At 39.8% G+C, this 19,234-nt stretch overlaps 1 protein-coding gene and 1 pseudogene across 3 annotated transcripts in view; one reads left to right on the top strand and one right to left on the bottom strand.

The window, feature by feature from the left end:
- Positions 1-19,234, top strand: part of MET (MET proto-oncogene, receptor tyrosine kinase) — a 125,814-nt gene that overhangs the window by 54,085 nt on the left and 52,495 nt on the right. For all 3 annotated transcript variants that reach the window (XM_034964862.3, XM_034964864.3, XM_055115331.1), the window contains 3 exons: positions 4,878-5,069; positions 13,161-13,295; positions 14,063-14,236. In XM_034964862.3, coding sequence (XP_034820753.2) covers positions 4,878-5,069; positions 13,161-13,295; positions 14,063-14,236 — 501 coding nt within the window. The remainder of the gene's footprint in view (positions 1-4,877; positions 5,070-13,160; positions 13,296-14,062; positions 14,237-19,234) is intronic.
- On the bottom strand, positions 4,123-4,174 carry LOC112440563 (U7 small nuclear RNA; annotated as a pseudogene).

Raw genomic sequence — 19,234 nt, forward strand, 5'->3', positions numbered from 1 at the left:
CAGGCCTTTGGGAAGCAACTGAAGCTTTGAAGAAGGGAATGACAGCTTGAGACTGCTTCAAGGCAGAAGAGATAGGAGACCAGAAGGCCAGTGAGGAAGCACCTAGGCTGGGCCAGGGGTGCAGGTGTGGCTGGAAGGGCTGCCCAGAAGCACCACTGTGGACGAGGCTGAGCAGGACTGAGTGACTGGTTAGATATAGGAAATGCCAGAGAAGGAGAAGGTGGTGGTGACTGAAATTTCAGAGTTACCTAAATGCAAGCATGGTATGTTCATAACCAAAATAGGTAGCAAGGAGAGCTAGGTTTGAGAGCCAAGCTGATTAGTACAGAATGCGAGTGGTTATCTCTGCTGTTTCCAGAAAATAAAGATTAATTTCAGCCTTAAAGTCAGGGACTTAAATGAGATGATCTCGAAAGCCCTTTCCATTTTTGTAATTGTGCAATCCTCAGAACATTGCCCAGAATAGTAAGCAGAAGCAAAAGAAATTCAGGAGTTTGAACATAAGAGATCTCTGATGCCTGCTCCAATGGGAACTGGGCACTGTGACTGAGCCCTCGGCTCACTGAGTCTCCTCCTGAGGAGTGTGATTAAAACCTCACAGGGCTGCTGTGGGTCTTATTATACATGAAAATACCCACCTCAGTGCCTGGCACATTCTGGGTGCAGGAAAAAGTTTGATTTCCTCCCTCCCTTCCTTCCTTCCTTCCTTTTTCCTCCCTTTGTTACCATAGGAGAGAGTCAGGCTGGTTCCCTGCTGGTGCTGGTGTGAAACCTGCTCTTTAGACTCTTCTGCAGTTCCCCAAAGCAGCTACTGTCCCAGAGAACTGCTTTCTGCCAGCAATGCTCAGTTTTACCCTAAGACACGATAACTCCTGGCTTTGAGGGAAGCACAGGTAGCAAGGGGACCCCTGACAGCAAATGTGTAGTTGTTCTTCCAGCTAGGCCCCAGCCCCACCTTAAATGCCACATCCAGGCACTGTGTCTACAGTGCTGAGATAAAGCAACCCCGTCTTTTCCACACAAATGAGCAGCAAACATATTTGCTGATTATCTTTGAGGGACATAATGAATCAGACTGAGATTTAGTCATATTTGCACAATGCTTTACATCTGAGATACTGAAAGCTTAATCCAAGGTTTCCCTGTTAGTTGAAGTCCTACTGTTAGGGCTCAAAGACAGGGTGCAGCTCTGTAAGCCAGTCCCTGATGCCTTGATCCCAATCATTGAGTTTATCAGGATTCTCCATAGGAAGAGACAAGGAGCACCTCTGCTGCAGCAAATGCTGGAGTGTTAGTTTTTCCTAGAGGCTAGTGCCTCAACACCTCTTCTGCAGATCTCAGCTATGGAGAAAATGAAAAAGAAAAAGGTTAGAGTCTCCTGGCTTATGAAATTTGAATGCCACTTGAACCTGACATATTTATTTTTTAGCTCTAAATCACACAAGATCAAGAAGTTCTGCAGATCCTATTACAACATTGTGCAATGTCTCTATATTTACAAATTTTATTTGATGGGGGGGCAATAGAGACATAATTTAATCCTATTAGTTCTTGAGGAGATACTATTTAGAGATCTCACTAATTCCTGTCCTGAAGGAGAAGACTTGAAGTGTGCAATATAAATATTGCATTAACTCTAATACAGAGTTTTACATTTATGCCTTACATGTGTGCAAACAGGTGCACAGAGGCTAAAGTTCTGGTTGTATTGCTCTCCCTCCACTTACAAAAGATCAGTGAGTTCCTGCTTGCAGATTCTCTGAGGAGACCCTTAGTTTCATCTCCTCTTCATTCTTCTGCTGGCCTGATTCAGCAAGACCAACCACAAAGCAAACTGAGTAGGCAAATGGGCTTTATCTGTGGTGACTTTGCAGAAGCACTAATTTTTCAGCAGGCTGTCATTAAATGCCTACTGGGTGCTAGGCATAATACAGGGTCCTGGGGATAAAATATGATAAGACAATTCCTGTCCTCTTGTTGATAGAAGGCAGCTAGTTTGTGGTCAAAGACTCTCATTCACACCCACCAAATTGTTTTTATATCCCAGTGAATCCATTATATCTCTGGCAGCGCCACACACCAGGTCAAGTTTGAGGCTTTAAAGTTCCCAGGATGTCACCTAGACTTAGAGATGAAGAAACACTAACAAAAGAAGAAATAAGACAACCACAAAAACCTGACCCTGAAGAGCTGCCACCTCTATAATGGAATATTTCAAATGGCCTTAGATTTAAAATTGGTCTTTGCTCCTTTAAGCAGATTCCCTTAGCTCTGGCTATCTCTGCAAAATGGATGATTGATCACCAATAGAAACTTAATTATCAATTAATCGGTTGCTATCGAATTGCTGGTACATCTCAGTTATCTGCTACTCCTCAGAGTAATCCATAGTACTTTAGTGAAGAAATACTTCTAATTAAACAGGGAAATAGCACTTGCTAATATATCAGAGTAAATGACTAGACCTAAAACATTTGTATTAATTACAAGAGTCAGTGGGTTTAGCATCTCTAAGATTCTATTTGCTAATTTATTGCCACTGAAAATGAAGAAATCATTGTTGATATATAAAATAGAGCATTTTAGGTGGTTTTTAATCATAAAAGTCAGTAGATGTAAAAACTCTGGATTGCATGTGGCAGACATTTGACCTTAAGGAATAAGGTCGCTATACAGAAGGATAACTAAACTTTTATTTGTTTGTTCTTAAACAATAAAATAATTTGAAATATACTTTGATCATTTTGTGATTATTATCATATGGGATGATAATAGAGAATTTCTTACTTCCTAATCATTTTCCTACACTTATAGTTACATACAAAGATGTAATGAAATTTGCTCTCCTTTTCTTCCAAGGTATACATCATTTTCCTTAATACTTTCTCTCGTCCCCATCGTCTACCCCAGATTTACCAATTCCCAGCTGTCTCCTCAGGACAGTCAAGAACCAAATACTCCCATTTGTCCCTTATAAACTCTTTTAACTTCCGCAATTTCTGGAAAAACAAAAAGCTTTAATAATATAGTTTTATATCTCCATACTCATCCCCCATCTACCTATAATTGATTCACTTGTTCATTCATTCAGTTAATATTTACTAAACATCTACTATGCATGATAGTTAATCAACTGCTAGCAATACCATGGTGAAGGAGTAGGGTCCCTGATCGCAGCAAGCTGCTTGGGAGAAGTTTCACATTATCTTATAAATCACACAAGCAAATGTTAAGTTGCAGCTTGTAACTATGTTACAGCTATGCTGTGTGTACACAGGTAAATGATATTATGAGAATCTACACTGGAAGCATTTGACTTAGATAGTGGGGTCAGGGCAGGCCTCCTGAAGAAATGGTGATAAGCTAAGATCTGAAGGAGACGTAGGAGTTAACAAGGTGAATGACGGTGGAAGGAGCATTTCAAGCAGGGAAATAGCATCTGCAGAGGCCCTTAATGGGAGAACACGTGACATATTTGGAGCGCTGAAAGAAGGTCTGCTCGCTGGAGCACTAAGAACACAGATCTGGAGAAGTTGGGCAGGGGCCGGATGATGGGAAGGGAGACATACAGACCATGTTAAAAAAATGTTGTTCTTTATCCTAACAGCAATGGGGAAGCATTGAGTGTTTTAAATAGAGAGGGATATGGTCAGATTTGTGTTTGAAAAAGAAAATCCTGCTGCAGTGTGAAGAACAGATCACCTGGCAAGGGTAACAGTGGATGTGGTGGGTCTAGTTAGGAAGCCGCCGCAGTAGTCCAGGAAGGAGTGAGGTGGCTAGGATGAAAATTGGGAGGAAGGGCATGAAGGAGAAGACTGGATGAGTCTAGGAGGCATTTAGAAATGAAATTGTTGGGAATTGGTGATGGACTGTATATGGGGACGGAGGGAGAGGGAGGAATTGGGGATGACACTTAGATTTCTGACTTGTGCACCTGGAGGAATGGTAGAGCCATTCACTGAGGTGTGTAGTAGCCTAAGATCAGGCAGGGGGAAGATTGTGGTTTCTAAGATGGGCGTGTTGTTGAGTCTGAGGTCTCTGAGACATGTGAATGGAGATACTTGAGTGATGTTATCTACAAGTGCTGGGCTCTTTGTTTGTTTGTTTTGTTTTTATTGCATGGGAGGTCTTCCAGAAAACCTGCTAGACAAATTCTAAAGGAAATATAACACTCATGCTGGGTTCTATTATGAGAGATTTATATAAACTAGCTTGTTTAATAGTTACACAAGCTCTATAAGGTAAGTACTATTTTTTTTAGTTCTCTCTATTTTACAGATTAGGGGGAATAAAACACAGAAATTACATGATTTTCTGAATACAGAAAGATTATTACATAAAGCAAGTAAGCATTAGGGGCCAGGATGTGATGCAAGCACTTGGGTCAGTGCTCTGTGGCCTCCCAGTGAGTTATCCGTTAACCACCACTCCCTACCATCTCTCTGCACAAGAATGCACAAAGGCACACATTTAAAAATATAATGTCAGAACATGCCTCTAGCATTTATTATTATTCCAGTTGAAATTCATCTCATCAGACTTGCCTGCTAGAAGCATTACCTTTGTGTCAAGGGCTGAGACATTTAAAAGTTTTGTTTTTCTTATAATAGCAGCAGCTAAGTTCCATTTTTAGGCATGCACGTATTGAACCATGGTGTGAATTGCGATAGTAAGGTTTTAGAGTCTATAAATAATGCCTAGTGAAATTGGAGCCATTCAGTCCCTAGAAATATTTATGCCTATCTGTGGCTATTTGTCTATTTGCATGATTATCCTTGCCATTCTCCTCCAGGCTCTGAAAAGACACACTGAAAGGTTTCTTACCAGCTTGTTCATGTCTGGATTCACATTAACTCTATGACCATATTTTATTCCAGACACTTCTGAGAAATTCATCAAGCTGTGAAGCGCGCCGTGATGAATATCGAACAGAGTTTACCACAGCTTTGCAGCGCGTTGACTTATTCATGGGTCAATTCAGCGAAGTCCTCTTAACATCTATATCCACCTTCATTAAAGGAGACCTCACCATAGCTAATCTTGGGACATCAGAGGGTCGCTTCATGCAGGTAAGTGCTTTCTGAGAGTAGCTGTGTCTGTTCTATCTGGTATTGTGCAATTAATTTGTTTTCATTTTTGCAGTAAGGTATTTGCAAATACTGTAAAGTCCAAATCATAGTAGAAACTGGAACACAGACTGAAAGCCAAACAATGAAGCCTGGTCCACTTTCTGTTGAATGTGTGGTCTCTTTTTATTAAGTTCTTGAAACTTTCAGTTTGAATCTGTTTGCTTTAATTTTCTCGTCCAGAATGGTGTGGGGTTTTTTTTTCCATTCATAATTTCTGTCACATGATTGGAAAATGAAACAATTAAAGCACTTCTAGGCAATTTTTTTTTTTTATTTCAAGGGAAGCTACAGATCAAAGGAGAGCTATTGTGTGAACCATCCTTCTCCATGAGAAGAAACATTCACATCACTGAGAAATATTGGCAGGAGTTAGGAAGGGACAACATTATCATCAAAATCGCATTGTAACTCAAGCTCTCCTGATTCTGTAAAATGGTAGGGTTGGATGCAAATAAGTTCAAATACAAAAAAAATCCAGATTTTATTAAGAAATGGTTTTAATGGATAGCAACAGTATTTCTGTACAAAAAAAGTTTCCATTTCAACTTACTGTGTTTCCTAGATACAAGAACCATAGCACTTTGCAGAAATTAAAATACTCTCTTGTTGGGTTAGTTTTTGCTGTTTTGTAGTTATTGGTGCTTTTAACATGAGTTGTTGGTAGATTCTTGATGAGGGAAGAATGACAATAGCATCTATGGAAATCTTGAACTTCTGTGAATACTAGAAATTTCTTTTAAAGGGAGATTTCGTAATTGTCTGATGTAGTTAGTACCCTCATCAGACAATAACCTCTAGTAAACCAACTGAGAATGATAAGCTTTTCCTATAACTTGCCTGTCTATACATCCTATATGTGTATTCTTCTACAAAACATTTTTTTAATTACCATTCTCTTTATAGCAACCTGGATATTGATCATTGCCATATTTTAAAACCTGTAAGTTATGTTTTTCTTGTACTAAAGGGCATGGTGGAATTTTTTCAAGGTCAAAAACCATGTAAATAAAACCTTCCTAGCTCAAAACTAATCATACAGGTCCTGTTATCTAATTATTCCCCTAGTAATCTCCCTTCTTTTGCTTCACAGTGAACTACGCCTTTTCTCCCCCTTTCCTCTGTCCATTCCACTGTGCTTGTTTATCCAACTCATCCATCTTGACCATTTAATTCTATCCTTAACTTCTCAAACCTGAAGGAGGGAAGCCCCGCCCCTCCCACAGAGACATGCACTCTAATGGATTTGAAATATGCTCATATCTATTATGTGTAAAATGTGTAGTATTGTTCTGTTTATACATGTTTTTAATTTACATCAATGGCATTCTATACAATTGCAAAAATACAAAGAAGGACTAGAAAAGCTGGCATCTATTGATTTCCTAATGTGTTCATTATGTTGATTTGCCCCCTTTTATCTTTATTTCTGCTTTCTTTTTTTTTTCAAAATCGTCCATTACCTCACCAATCCAGTTTTGTATGAATAAGCTTTTTATGATTACTTTAGCTCCGACTTTTTTTAACATCAAAAGTTCCCTGGCCTATTTCCACATTCTAAAATTGTAATACAATTCCTTATTTAAATATGTTGCTTTATTAACTGAGTAAATTCTGCTGTGTGACAGTCAATTGCCTGAGGGATATGTCACGCATCAGTCTCATTATAGAAACGCTGTAGCAAATGTTTTATTCTTGTCTCCTAGCCTTTGTGTAAAAGAAACTATATTTTGCCCATTAACTATGCATCCAAAACAAAAGGTAAAAAAAATGCTTATTTTATGAAAAGTACTGGTATCACTGATTTTTTTTAAAAGTGGCTTTTAATTTATCAAATAAGTATCAAGAACTACCTAACTTTGCTTTACTATACAAACGAATGAAGCAAAGGAAACAGTGACACAGAACTTACCTTTAAGAAATTAAATTTTGGTAGGAAAGATACCTGATAATAATAGTACCTACAGACAAAGGGCTATTCGAAACCACAGAGAATCTATTTCTCTGACGCTTGCCTAAGAGAATTTCATTCCATTAAATTTTATAAAGAAACCTAAAGCATTTGAAGGATCAAACAATCAACATCACTGAAGTCCATATATTTACAGTAAATAATAGTGGGGGAGGAGTCAGGAGTGGAGCACAGATACGGCAACCTCCCACTTTAATCTGTCAGAGCAGTGACTTCCTACAAAGTTCTGTAAATGTTTTGACTGCACCACAGTGTTAAATGTATGGCTAGGCCTGAGTTTCTACAACTCGTGTTTTAGTAAATACGATGAAGTTTCTGTTACAAAATAGAATGGACATTTTTTTTCCCCCAAAGACAGCTGCCCTACACAAAAGGGAACAGAAAAATGATTTTACTTCCTTCCTACCCTGAAGCCTAATGGCAAAGTTGCTTTGCAAATTTTTTTCTCCCAGGAGTTTGCAGCTGTTTCTGTCTTTCCTATTGTGCTTATGTTCAGCTCTGGCTGGGAACACAAGCTACAGCCCCAGCTGTTGGGTGCAAAGTGAATCAGGTATTTCACAGTGGTCATTTGATTAGAAAGAATTATATTGTTTAGCTAACAATATTTTGTGTATGGCAGGGAAGACATTTTTGACATGTTCCTAACATTTAATGATGTGTAACTTATCTTGTACAGGTGCAGCTATATCTGAAAATACTGATGCACACATATATTTAAGTCTCAATATCTGTAGAGCCATGTCCATGTAGATGAAGATTTAAAAACAATTTTTATTTGCATGATCACTCTCTTGGGATACTTCAAAGTAAAATAGTAGGATAAGCAATGTTTGAGATAGTGTAAGTGAACAATGAGAACGTGCCTTCTTACAAACTGGGGAAGGAGATGTAGAACAGAGTCAGACTTGGGAACATTAACACAGTGTACACAGCTACGTGGGAGAGGGAAGAGGGATTCTCATGAAGATCACAGGACTAATCACAGGGATTGTTCACGTCTCCCTTCTGAGCGCCTCGTCTAATCTACATCCAAAACAATGCTTCCTTGATTTTTTTTAGCAGCACTTGTATAAGGCTTTTAATCTCTAAATGCAAAGCATTGCTATTAAAATATTTGTGCATGACTGTCAGGCCAGGGAGAGTGAGTGGATCAGGGATGTGAGAGGAGGTGGGGAGGCCCTTTCAAGAATTGTTTCAAGTTCAGCTCCACAAATACTCACCGGGCAACTACTATGTGCACTACACTGTGCCTGCTTCCAATGGCCACGGCCTGGGCACTGTCACTGCTGCTACTGGGCTCCGTGGTTCCATCCTAGCTCTTCCCGCATGCCCCTTTCGCCTCTCCAAGTCCCTAAATGTTATTACCACCCACTCATCACTCCTGTTCTCTTCTACCTCTTAACTGGACTTGTTGGATCTTAAGTAAGAAACCCAAGGAGGTAGAGATCACCTAAAAAGATGTCCCGTGTTCAAGATCATTACTTATGACCACTACTTAAAGGATTGTGTTAGTAATCAGTGAACCTAAGAATAATTACTCACTTCCAATAAGAAAAATTTGTTTATCTGTTGACCTCCTGTCTTCAAATTCCTTCAGTTCCTGTGCCCCCATCGTGGCATGTCAGTGCTTTCTGTGAGAAGCCTGTAGTATGCATCATGTTTGGAATTACTGCCAGTTTAGAGTATGTAGATGCAGATCCCCAATTCGTCAATGTTGTGAACATCTGGCAGAGACACAGCTGAAGGAAGCTTCAACTTGAACAATGATTCTCTTTAGGGATTTCTAACTTACCCATCTCTTTTATAAAATAATCAGATAAAAATATTATCTGCCTTTTTGTGTGTGTACATCATTAACTTAGTTTTAACCCTAAAGAATGTTAGCTTTGGCTTTTTTTTTTTTTTTTCACAGTGTCTCGCTCTGTTGCCCAGGCTGGAGTGCAGTGGTGCAATCTTGGCTCACTGCAACCCCCACCTCCAGGATTCAAGCAATTCTTGTGCCTTAGCCTCCTGAGTAGCTGGGATTACAGGCACGTACCACCATGCCCTGCTAATTTTTGTACTTTTAGTAGAGATGGGTTTTTCGCCATGTTGGCCAGGCTGGTCTAGAAATCCTGGCCTCAAGTGATCTGCCCACCTTGGCCTCCCAAAGTGCTGGGATTACAGGTATGAATCACCGTGCCCAGAAGGTTTGGTATATTTCTTTAGAGGAAAATACACTCAAGAGTTCTGAAATTTCTTTTGTGTAAGAAAGAACTTTTTATAAATAATAATTTCAGTTATGTCCATAACTAAAAATCAAGGATTCCATTTATATGAAATATCTAGAATAGGAAAACCTATAGAGATAGAAAGTAGATTAGTGGTAGTCAAGGGCTAAGAGGATATGGGGAGACTGGGAATGACAGCTAAGGGGTGTGGGGCTTCTTTTTGAGATAATGAAAGCATTCTACAACCCTGTCTCAAAAAAAAAAAAAAATGTAAAACCGTTCAATTGTCCACTTTAAAAACAATGGGGGAGGTATACAGAAACTGCATACAAACATCTTATGTTAAATTGTATTTATCATTCTTAAAATTTAATTCTATTAATAAAACAGTTTAATTAAAGATAAAACTGTATATGGGAGGTAAGGAGATATGGCCTTTACATATTTGTGGATATCTCACACAAAGTTACTTTGTTCAGGTTTACAGATTTGGGGGCCTAGCCACAACAGTTTTATTTGTACATGTATTTCTTCCCCATGTCCTATCTACAAGGGGCTATGTGAGATCAAAACCACAACCATTCAGTAAATTCAGATTCTGCCCTGTCCCAAATGTATTAGTCCTGTATTTTCAAGGCCATTAAAGAAAAAATATTCTGTGACCTAAATACTAAAGATTCATTGTTGAATAGTAGGAACTCAAAGATAATTGTTGGTCTTCTATTTTATGTGAATTCTTCTAAGATTCCCAGGTTATTTATCATAAGAATTACATTTACATGCCAAATTTAGTTCTGTTCCTAGAAATATCTCCATGACAACCAAAAGGAACTCCTAATTTCTGGCACACATTGCTTCAGGGGTATTTTGAGAGTTAAAGTGGTTAATCGATTATTTAGAATCCTAGCAATAAGAGAAAGAAAAGAATTAAGGGTAGAAAAACATTTATAGCAGTAGGTATCCCTGCAGAGAACGGGCTAATGATCAACTAAAAAGGCATTTGCATCTGTGGTACAACCTCTGCGCAAAATTCCAAATGGCATTCTCACTTCCAAGTCACCTCACTTTTCCATGTGCCTTCCTGTCTTCTCATCTTCATCCCATTTTCCATAGCAAGCAACACTCATGCTAACTCATGATCAAAAGTAGAGCTTGGCGGAGTGTGCTAGTAACATTTTCTCTATGCCATCAAAAACTAGTTAGATGCAGAGACTTTCTCCTTAGGCACACTTAACTTGTGCAGCAAAAATTACTGAAACACGGAGTAACTGGTGAGGCAAATATATTGTGAAATTTGTTTTAGTACTTTTACTCACGAGTGGCTCTTGGGAGCTCAGAGTTGAAGCTTTTTCAATGGTATTTACTCTGGTGCTCCAAGAGCCTAGCAGTTGAGTGTTTAAGAGGTCAAGCACATGGATTCTGGCCTCAGATAAAGCTCTGTGGAAATCTGACTCTTGTACTTTCTAGCTGAAATTCTATGTTGTATTTTTTTTTTAAGGAAAATAATAGTACCTACCTTATAGGAGTATTGTGAGGAGTAAATAAAATCTCCATTTAAAGCACTTAGCACAATATGTGACTCAGTTACCTGTTATGAAAGTACCATACATTTGGTGCTTTTCAGACAAAGCTTTTTAACAGAGGATACACTTATCAATCAATCCAAGTCCAGAGGTGCAAAGAGCTTCCGAAAAGAAAGAGAAAGGTTAATTCTTTCTGGGAAAGGACTATCTGGATGGGCTTCAGATATTTCATAAAGTCAAAGATGATGACCTAGTAATTAAGAAGGGATTGCTTATTATACATTCGGGAAATGGTATTAAAAAGAGCAAGAAGGTAGGAGAAAAAAAGGGCTCTAGGAGGTGATTGTTATGTAGCCGGTCTAAGTAGAACGGAGGAAACCAGGGAGACAGATACAAAATGCAGATGTCCATGGCAAGGTTCATAGTGATGAGTAATCTTCAGTGAAGTGCAAAGCATAGAATGAGATGGAAAACAAAGTCAGGGTATTAAGACAGACTGGTGTTCTGTGTTGCTTTTGACCTGTGTGTGAGAAAAGGAGTTTTTTTGCTTTTGTGTTTTTGTTTTTGTTTTGTTTTTTGTTTTACCTTTGCAGTTTGAAGTGATTGGCAACAGCCAAAGAAATATGGGTGGTATTGGGCAGGAGTATAGGAAAAATGAGACGTGATGAGCCCAGAAGGGAGTTAAGATTGCAAAATTGGGTAACCAAAATCTGGAGAATTTGTAATAGAAGCTTTAGAAGTCTAACATCTGATATTCTGCTTGTAACCAGTACCCAAAGGGAGGTGGGACTGGTTGAATTTCTGTTCACTTTGCCTGCAAAGGTCACCAATACCTATTGGGCCCTAACTTTAGGAAATAACAATAGTTTCCAACCTTTCCCATCCTGACCAAGTGACCCTTGATCCATCACTTAACTTCTGTGCAAATATAACCACCCTTTTTAATGGAGATGTTTTGAAAGTGTTGAGTGTTTAGGGTAGAACAAACATTAGAGCACAAATGTCATGTTGTTTAACTTTTACGGCTGTATGTGAGCTTGGTTAGTTTCTCTATCAACAATCCACTCTCTGAGAACAAATTAGGTACTTTGAGAATCTTCCCAAATTGCTTCGGGATACTTGGCTCCTTTGTTATGCTGAATAAAAAATTTACAATTGTTCCCCAGAACATTTATATGTTGTATGTGTTTGTTAGAGTACAAAGCAATTAATTATTGCTGTAATTTTCATTCCCATTATACGAATGAGAAAGCTGAGGTAGAGGGAGTGACTATGTAATCGTAATCTCACAGATGTCCATGTTTGTCCTGTGATTTCATACCCATCGCGAGTAAATGCGTGTTCAATGCAATGTAAAAGGCTATTAGAGATGTTGGGCAATTTCACAAAGTAGATTTCAAGTCTAGGGCTGTGCTGAGCCTCCTCCACCTTCATGTATATGCAACCCAGTGGCCTACTTAAGAGTGAAAGTTTCTCTGAGAACTCCAACACCCTCCTAAAAATCTAAGTGTTCATGTAAGATAATCATTTGGATTTTATCCCAATTGTTGTCAATTATGCTCTGAACTTTATTATTACTGGGTTCTAGGAACAGGACAGATGGAAATTAGATAGCTGGGAAACATCCCAAATTTTAAAAACCTGAAAGCAAAAATGACATCAATCATCAAACCTCATTTCCCGGGCATTGTTAAAACCATCAGGCCTTATTTTAAAGCCAGACCAAGAAGCAGAGTTTTATAATCCAAGTAATAATATATTGTGGGACAGTGGTTTATAAAAAAATACAACACATCATTTCAAAGTAGCTGGGGGCCTGTTTTGACCTGAAAAGATCTATAAATATGGCTTAAGAGTAGCACAGCTGGAACTAGCTCCAGTATTCCAGACTCCGCGTCCACTACTCTTAACCATTGCATCAAGGGAAACTGCCTGGCAGGGAGGATTAAGAGGATATATTTAAAAAATAATCCAGATTCATTGTAGCATGTGTGGTGTCTTCCTTCTGGAGAGAGTTTTGGTTCCTCCATTTCCCAATACAATTGCAGGGATTTGTCTGTATGTGCTGCCAATTGATTGAAAGATCTCTTTCCCTTGAAACCATTAAAAGATCATAGGCAAAGTCTGTCTTGGGGGTTCAGATAATTTGGCTTCAAGGCAAGAGATTAGAAGATGACATATTGATTTACAATGAGGGGAACTGTTGGGTCTTCAGTTCAAACACCCACAAGCCCTGCTAATCTGTTATTACCATTATCATCTACATTTTCCACTTATATTTAAACTGAGCTTGTTGGAATAAGGATGTTATAACTTTTTTGCTGTTTAGGTTGTGGTTTCTCGATCAGGACCATCAACCCCTCATGTGAATTTTCTCCTGGACTCCCATCCAGTGTCTCCAGAAGTGATTGTGGAGCATACATTAAACCAGAATGGCTACACACTGGTTGTCACTGGGAAGAAGGTAAGCTGTTCCCACAGGGAATTTCCATAGACGTGGTTTTTCCCAAATGCATATTTACAACCAGTGTCACTTGGCCCTTTATAATGTCTCTCTTCATCTTAAATTTACCCCTCCTCCATTAAGTTCTTTAGTGAGTATTCCAGAGATCTTCTGAAATCTAGTTAATTTGTTCTCCAAGAAAGACTAGACCTAAGGGAGGTCTTTTTCAAAACTTCTCCTTTTGTCCTATATTTCTCAACAAGAAAAATAAACACACAGAATGAGAATTACAGTCCTAATGACAGAGCTCTAGTGCAGGCAGATAAATCCTGGAAATGTACATTGGAATCCGACTCCAACCAATAATCCCTTTTCTCCTAGAGAAGAAAGTGCATCTTGATGCCAGAATGACATGCAACCTTACTTAGAATTTTCCAGAGATTCAAGTGTGTTTTCCCAGCACTTAAATTATACTCTCTTGTTATTTTAAAATCATCTCAGACAGGGCACAATGTCCCTACTATGTAGAACCTCTAACATTGTGTGGCAATGCTATGCTCACTGGACAATAATGTTACTTTTTCACATACCTGCTAACAATAAAGGAAAGGAAGGAATCAGATTTTTAAATTTTTAATCACTGTTATGACAGGATTTGCACACATAGTTGCTAAGTCTAGAAAATTCCATCAAATGATATTTACATGTACCTTTTGTGTACTTACTTTATAATTAATGAACAAACTAGATACCCCTCTGGAAGCTCTTTCCACCCCTTCTCTTCACAGATCACGAAGATCCCATTGAATGGCTTGGGCTGCAGACATTTCCAGTCCTGCAGTCAGTGCCTCTCTGCCCCACCCTTTGTTCAGTGTGGCTGGTGCCACGACAAATGTGTGCGATCGGAGGAATGCCTGAGCGGGACATGGACTCAACAGATCTGTCTGCCTGCAATCTACAAGGTAGGAATCTCTAACAGCTGGCATACATGTTTTTGTTTGGTGGTTTTTTTTTTTTTTGGTTTGTTTTGTTTTGTTTTTTGTCTTCTTAGATACAAATCCCACTAATGAAAAACAATTTAAAAATCAATTTACTCATTTAGCTGTGAGTCATCAGCTAAATCACCATCTCTCTCTTGGTTTTATCCCTCGGGCAGGGAGGGGGTGGTGTTTGGGCATCCCCCCGAGTCCTGCACCTGAAGTGCTTGCTTCACATTGTCTAGGTTCTCTCCCTGGGCAGCTGCTCACCTTTAGTGCCGTGTGAATAAAAGAGTGGTGGTGAATAAGCAACAGTGCTCCCCATTTTCTCACACTGGGGCCTGTTCCCTCCTGACTCACCCACTCTCTGATTCCTCGCCACTTCCTATATAGGCCAAGTGCCCAGACATGAGCCTCCATCACAGAAACAGATCTGCTCATGGCATATCCTGGAACCCTGAGCTGAATCCTGCAAACTGGTGATCCCTGCCATGCTTGGGCACACAGGACAGTTTTCTTCCTGTCCGATGCATAGATGGTGGCCTTGTCTGTTCACAGATGAGACTGAAGATTATTTCCTGGGGTGAGGTGGGAGGCAAGTGGAGGGTCAACACCCATGGGTGGCTGTGAGTCTTCCTTCAGTGTTCCCAGAAAAAAAAGCAAAGGCTCAACGGATGACTATACTAACATCTATACTTCTATAAGCCATGCCACTCTTTAATTCATTCCAAAAATATTTATTGAGTGCGTACCATTTAGCAGGCTGCCCTCTAGTCCCTGAGGAGATATAGTCCAGAACAAGATGAGCACATCTCTTGCTGATAGAGAACTCAGTTTCTGGCAATGGACATTGGCTCTAACATCGCAGCCATGCTAACTGTGTTGCCTTATTTGCTTAAGCATATATTCGGCACTATGAAAATCTTCACGCAATTTTAAAAAATTTCTTAGTCCAAAACATCTTGCTTAAAAACACTTCCCTGGTGAGAACCCAATGTGTATTTTTCTCTGTGTGCATGTAGAAAAGTTGGACTTTAGTAAATAGTTCTTATGAAAGATTCAAGTTAAAGGTCTCGGTCACCTGGTTCATGCCCAAGTAAACAAAATGTGCGAGTCAGAACAAGAACCACCCCCAAGTGCATGGCTGTTTTCATTTAGTTACGGTTTGGAGCAAGATTTGTAGTGGGTGACTGGGTTTTAAACCAAGTTATTTTCTGTTAGGTGTGACACAGTTATTAAGACTTAGCTTGATTGACCAGAGAATAAACTAAAGACAGTGACAAAACAAACTTAAATCTATATTGTAGTATTTGTGTACTTTTTTGTTGTTCGGTATACTTTTGGAACCGTATGCAATTTTATACTTTTATAAACAAACAACTTCAGCAATTTGAGACACTAGGAATCTGAACTCTGCTATTCCATGAAATAGATATGGAAAATATATGTGTGTGTGCCCATGCAATTAAATCACAACAATTTCATTTCAAAAATAACCCAGCTGGTATTTTAAGTAAAGAAAATGGTTTGATAACCTGTACAAATGAAACATTTAATTTTTACTAATGTGCTTCCTTTTACTAAGCATAAAAGCTATACTAAAATGCTTAAAAATAAAGTAAATATTTCAGAATTTTCTGGAACCAGAGAATCTCTTGCAATATTTAAATGTCCCTCCTCTCTCACCCTTCTTAACTCTAGCATTCTATAGTTGATGATTCTCAAAGGTTGCGTGCTACCATGCACAAGTCAGTGAGGCTTAAGCTGCAGTTGGGAAGGCAGGGCAGCTGAGTCCATAAATCCCTCTAGGTTCATAGTTGTTAGGAAGATTTCATGCTGCACCAGACTGTGACAGTTAGCATTCTTCCTGCAAAACATAAGACAGACTCGAGGTGGCTGTTAAGATGGCCGAGTAGGAACAGCTCCGGTCTGCAGCTCGCAGCAAGATCAGTGCAGAGGGCAGGTGATTTCTGCATGTCCAACAGAGGTACACGGCTCATCTCATTGGGACTGGTTAGACAGTGGGTGCAGCCCACAGAGGTTAAGCTGAAGCAAAGTGGGATGTTGCCTCACCTGGGAAGGGCAAGGGATTGGGGAACTCCCTCCCCTAGCAAAAGGAATCCTTGAGGGACTGTGTTCTGAGGAACAGTGCATTCTGGCCCAGATACTACACTTCCCTACGGTTTTGGCAACTAACAGACCAGGAGATTCCCTCATTTGCCTACACCACCAGGACCCTGGGTTTGAAGCACAAAACTGGGCAGCCATTTGGGCAGACACCAAGCAGGAGTTTTTTTTCATACCCCAGTGGTGCCTGGAATGCCAGCAAGACAGAACCATTCACTCCCCTGGAAAGGGGGCTGAAGCCAGGGAGCCAAGTGGTCTAGCTCAGTGGATCCCACCCCTACAGAACCCAGCAAGCTAAGATGCACTGGCTTGAAATTCTCACTGCCAGCACAGCAGTCTGAAGTTGACCTGGGATGCTGGAGCTTGGTGCAGGGAGGGGTGTCCACCATTACTGAGGCTTGAATAGGCTTTTTTCCCCTCACACTGTAAAGGGTACAGCTTCAGCAGACTTAAACATTCCTGCCTGCTGGCTCTGAAGAGAGCAGCAAATCTCCCAGCACAGTGCTCTAGCTCTGCTAAGGGACAGATTGCCTCCTCAAGTGGGCCCCTGACCCCTGTGCCTCCTGACTGGGAGACACCTCCCAGCAGGGGTCGACAGACACCTCACACAGGAGAGCTCCGGCTGGCATCTGGTGGGTGCCCCTCTAGGATGAAGCTTCCAGAGGAAGGAATAGGCAGCAATCTTTGCTGTTCTACAGCCTCTGCTGGTGATACCCTGGCAAACAGGGTCTGGAGTGGACCTCCAGCAAACTCCAGAAGACCTGCAGCAGTGAGGCCTGACTGTTAGAAGAAAAACTAACAAACAGAAAGGAATAGCATCAACATAAACAAAAAGAACGTCCACACAAAAACCCTATTCAAAGGTCACCAACATCAAAGACCAAAGGTTGATAAATCCATGAAGATGAGGAAAAACCAGCGCAAAAAGGCTGAAAATTCCAAAAACCAGAACACCTCTTCTCCTCCAAAGGATCACAACTCCTTGCCAGCAAGGAAACAGAATTGGACAGAGAATGAGTTTAACAAATTGACAGCAGCAGGCCTCAGAATTTGGGTAATAACAAACTCCTCCAAGCTAAAGGAGCATGTTCTAACCCAATGCAAGGAAGCTAAGAACCTTGAAAAAAAAGCTAGAGGAATTGCTAACTAGAATAACCGTTCAGAGAAAAACATAAATGACCTGATGGAGCTGAAAAACACAGCATGAGAACTTCATGAAGCATACACAAGTATCAATAGCCAAATCAATCAAGTGGAAGAAAGGATGTCAGAGATTGAATATCAACTTAATGAATATCAACTTAATGAAATAAAGTTTGGAGACAAGATTAGAGAAAAAAGAATGAAAAGGAATGAACAAAACCTCCAAGAAATATGCGACTATGTGAAAAGACCAAACCTACATTTGATTGGTGTACCTGAAAGTTACAGGGAGAATGGAACCAAGTTGGAAAACACTCTTCAGAATATTATCCAGGAGAACTTCCCCAACCTAGCAAGACAGCCCAACATTCAAATTCAGGAAATACAGAGAACACCACAAAGATACTCCTCAAGAAGAGCAACACCAAGACACATAATAGTCAGATTCACCAAGGTTGCAATGAAGGAAAAAATGTTAAGGGCAGCCGGAGAGAAAAGTCGGATTACCCACAAAGGGAAGCCCATCAGACTAACAGTGGATCTCTCTGCAGAAACCCTACAAGCCAGACACAAGACAGGGATGCCCTCTCTCACCACTCCTATTCAACATAGTGTTGGAATTTCTGGCCAGGACAAACAGGCAGGAGAAAGAAATAAAGGGTATTCAATTAGGAAAAGAGGAAGTCAAATTGTCCCTGTTTGCAGATGACATGATTGTATATCTAGAAAACTCCATCGTCTCAGCCCAAAGTCTCCTTAAGCTGATAAGCAACTTTAGCAAAATCTCAGGATACAAATTCAATGTGCAAAAATCACAAGCATTTTTATACACCAATAACAGACAAACAGAGAGCCAAATCATGAGTGAACTCCCATTCACAATTGCTTCAAAGAGAAGAAAATACCTAGGAATCCCACTTACAAGGGATGTAAAGGACCTATTCAAGGAGAACTACAAACCACTGCTCAATGAAATAAAAGAGGATACAAACAAATGGAAGAATATTCCATGATCATGGATAGGAAGAATCAATATCATGAAAATGGCCATTCTGCCCAAAGTAATTTATAGATTCAATGCCATCCCCATCAAGCTACCAATGACTTTCTTCACAGAATTGGAAAAAACTACTTTAACGTTCATATGGAACCAAAAAAGGGCCTGCATTGTCAAGTCAATACTAAGCCAAAAGAACAAAGCTGGAGGCATCATGCTACCTGACTTCAAACTATACTACAAGGCTACAGTAACCAAAACAGCATGGTACTGGTACCAAAACAGAGATATAGATCAATGAAACAGAACAGAGCCCTCAGAAATAATACCACACATCTACAACTATCTGATCTTTGATAAACCTGACAAAAACAAGGTATGGGGAAAGGATTCTCTATTTAACAAATGGTGCTGGAAAAACTGGCTAGCCATATGGAGAAAGCTGAAACTGGATCCCTTCCTTACACCTTATACAAAAATTTATTCAAGATGGATTAAAGATGTAAATGTTAGACCTAAAACTATAAAAACCTTAGAAGAAAACCTAGGCAATACCATTCAGGACATAGGCATGGGCAAGGACTTCACGTCTAAAACACCAAAAGCAATGGCAACAAAAGCCAAAATTGACAAATGGGATCTAATTAAACTAAAGAGCTTCTGCACAGCAAAAGAAACTACCATCAGAGTGAACAGGCAACCTACAGAATGGGAGA

Source organism: Pan paniscus, chromosome 6, assembly GCF_029289425.2.
Source record: "Pan paniscus chromosome 6, NHGRI_mPanPan1-v2.0_pri, whole genome shotgun sequence".
In the NCBI taxonomy this organism is placed as follows: domain Eukaryota; kingdom Metazoa; phylum Chordata; class Mammalia; order Primates; family Hominidae; genus Pan; species Pan paniscus.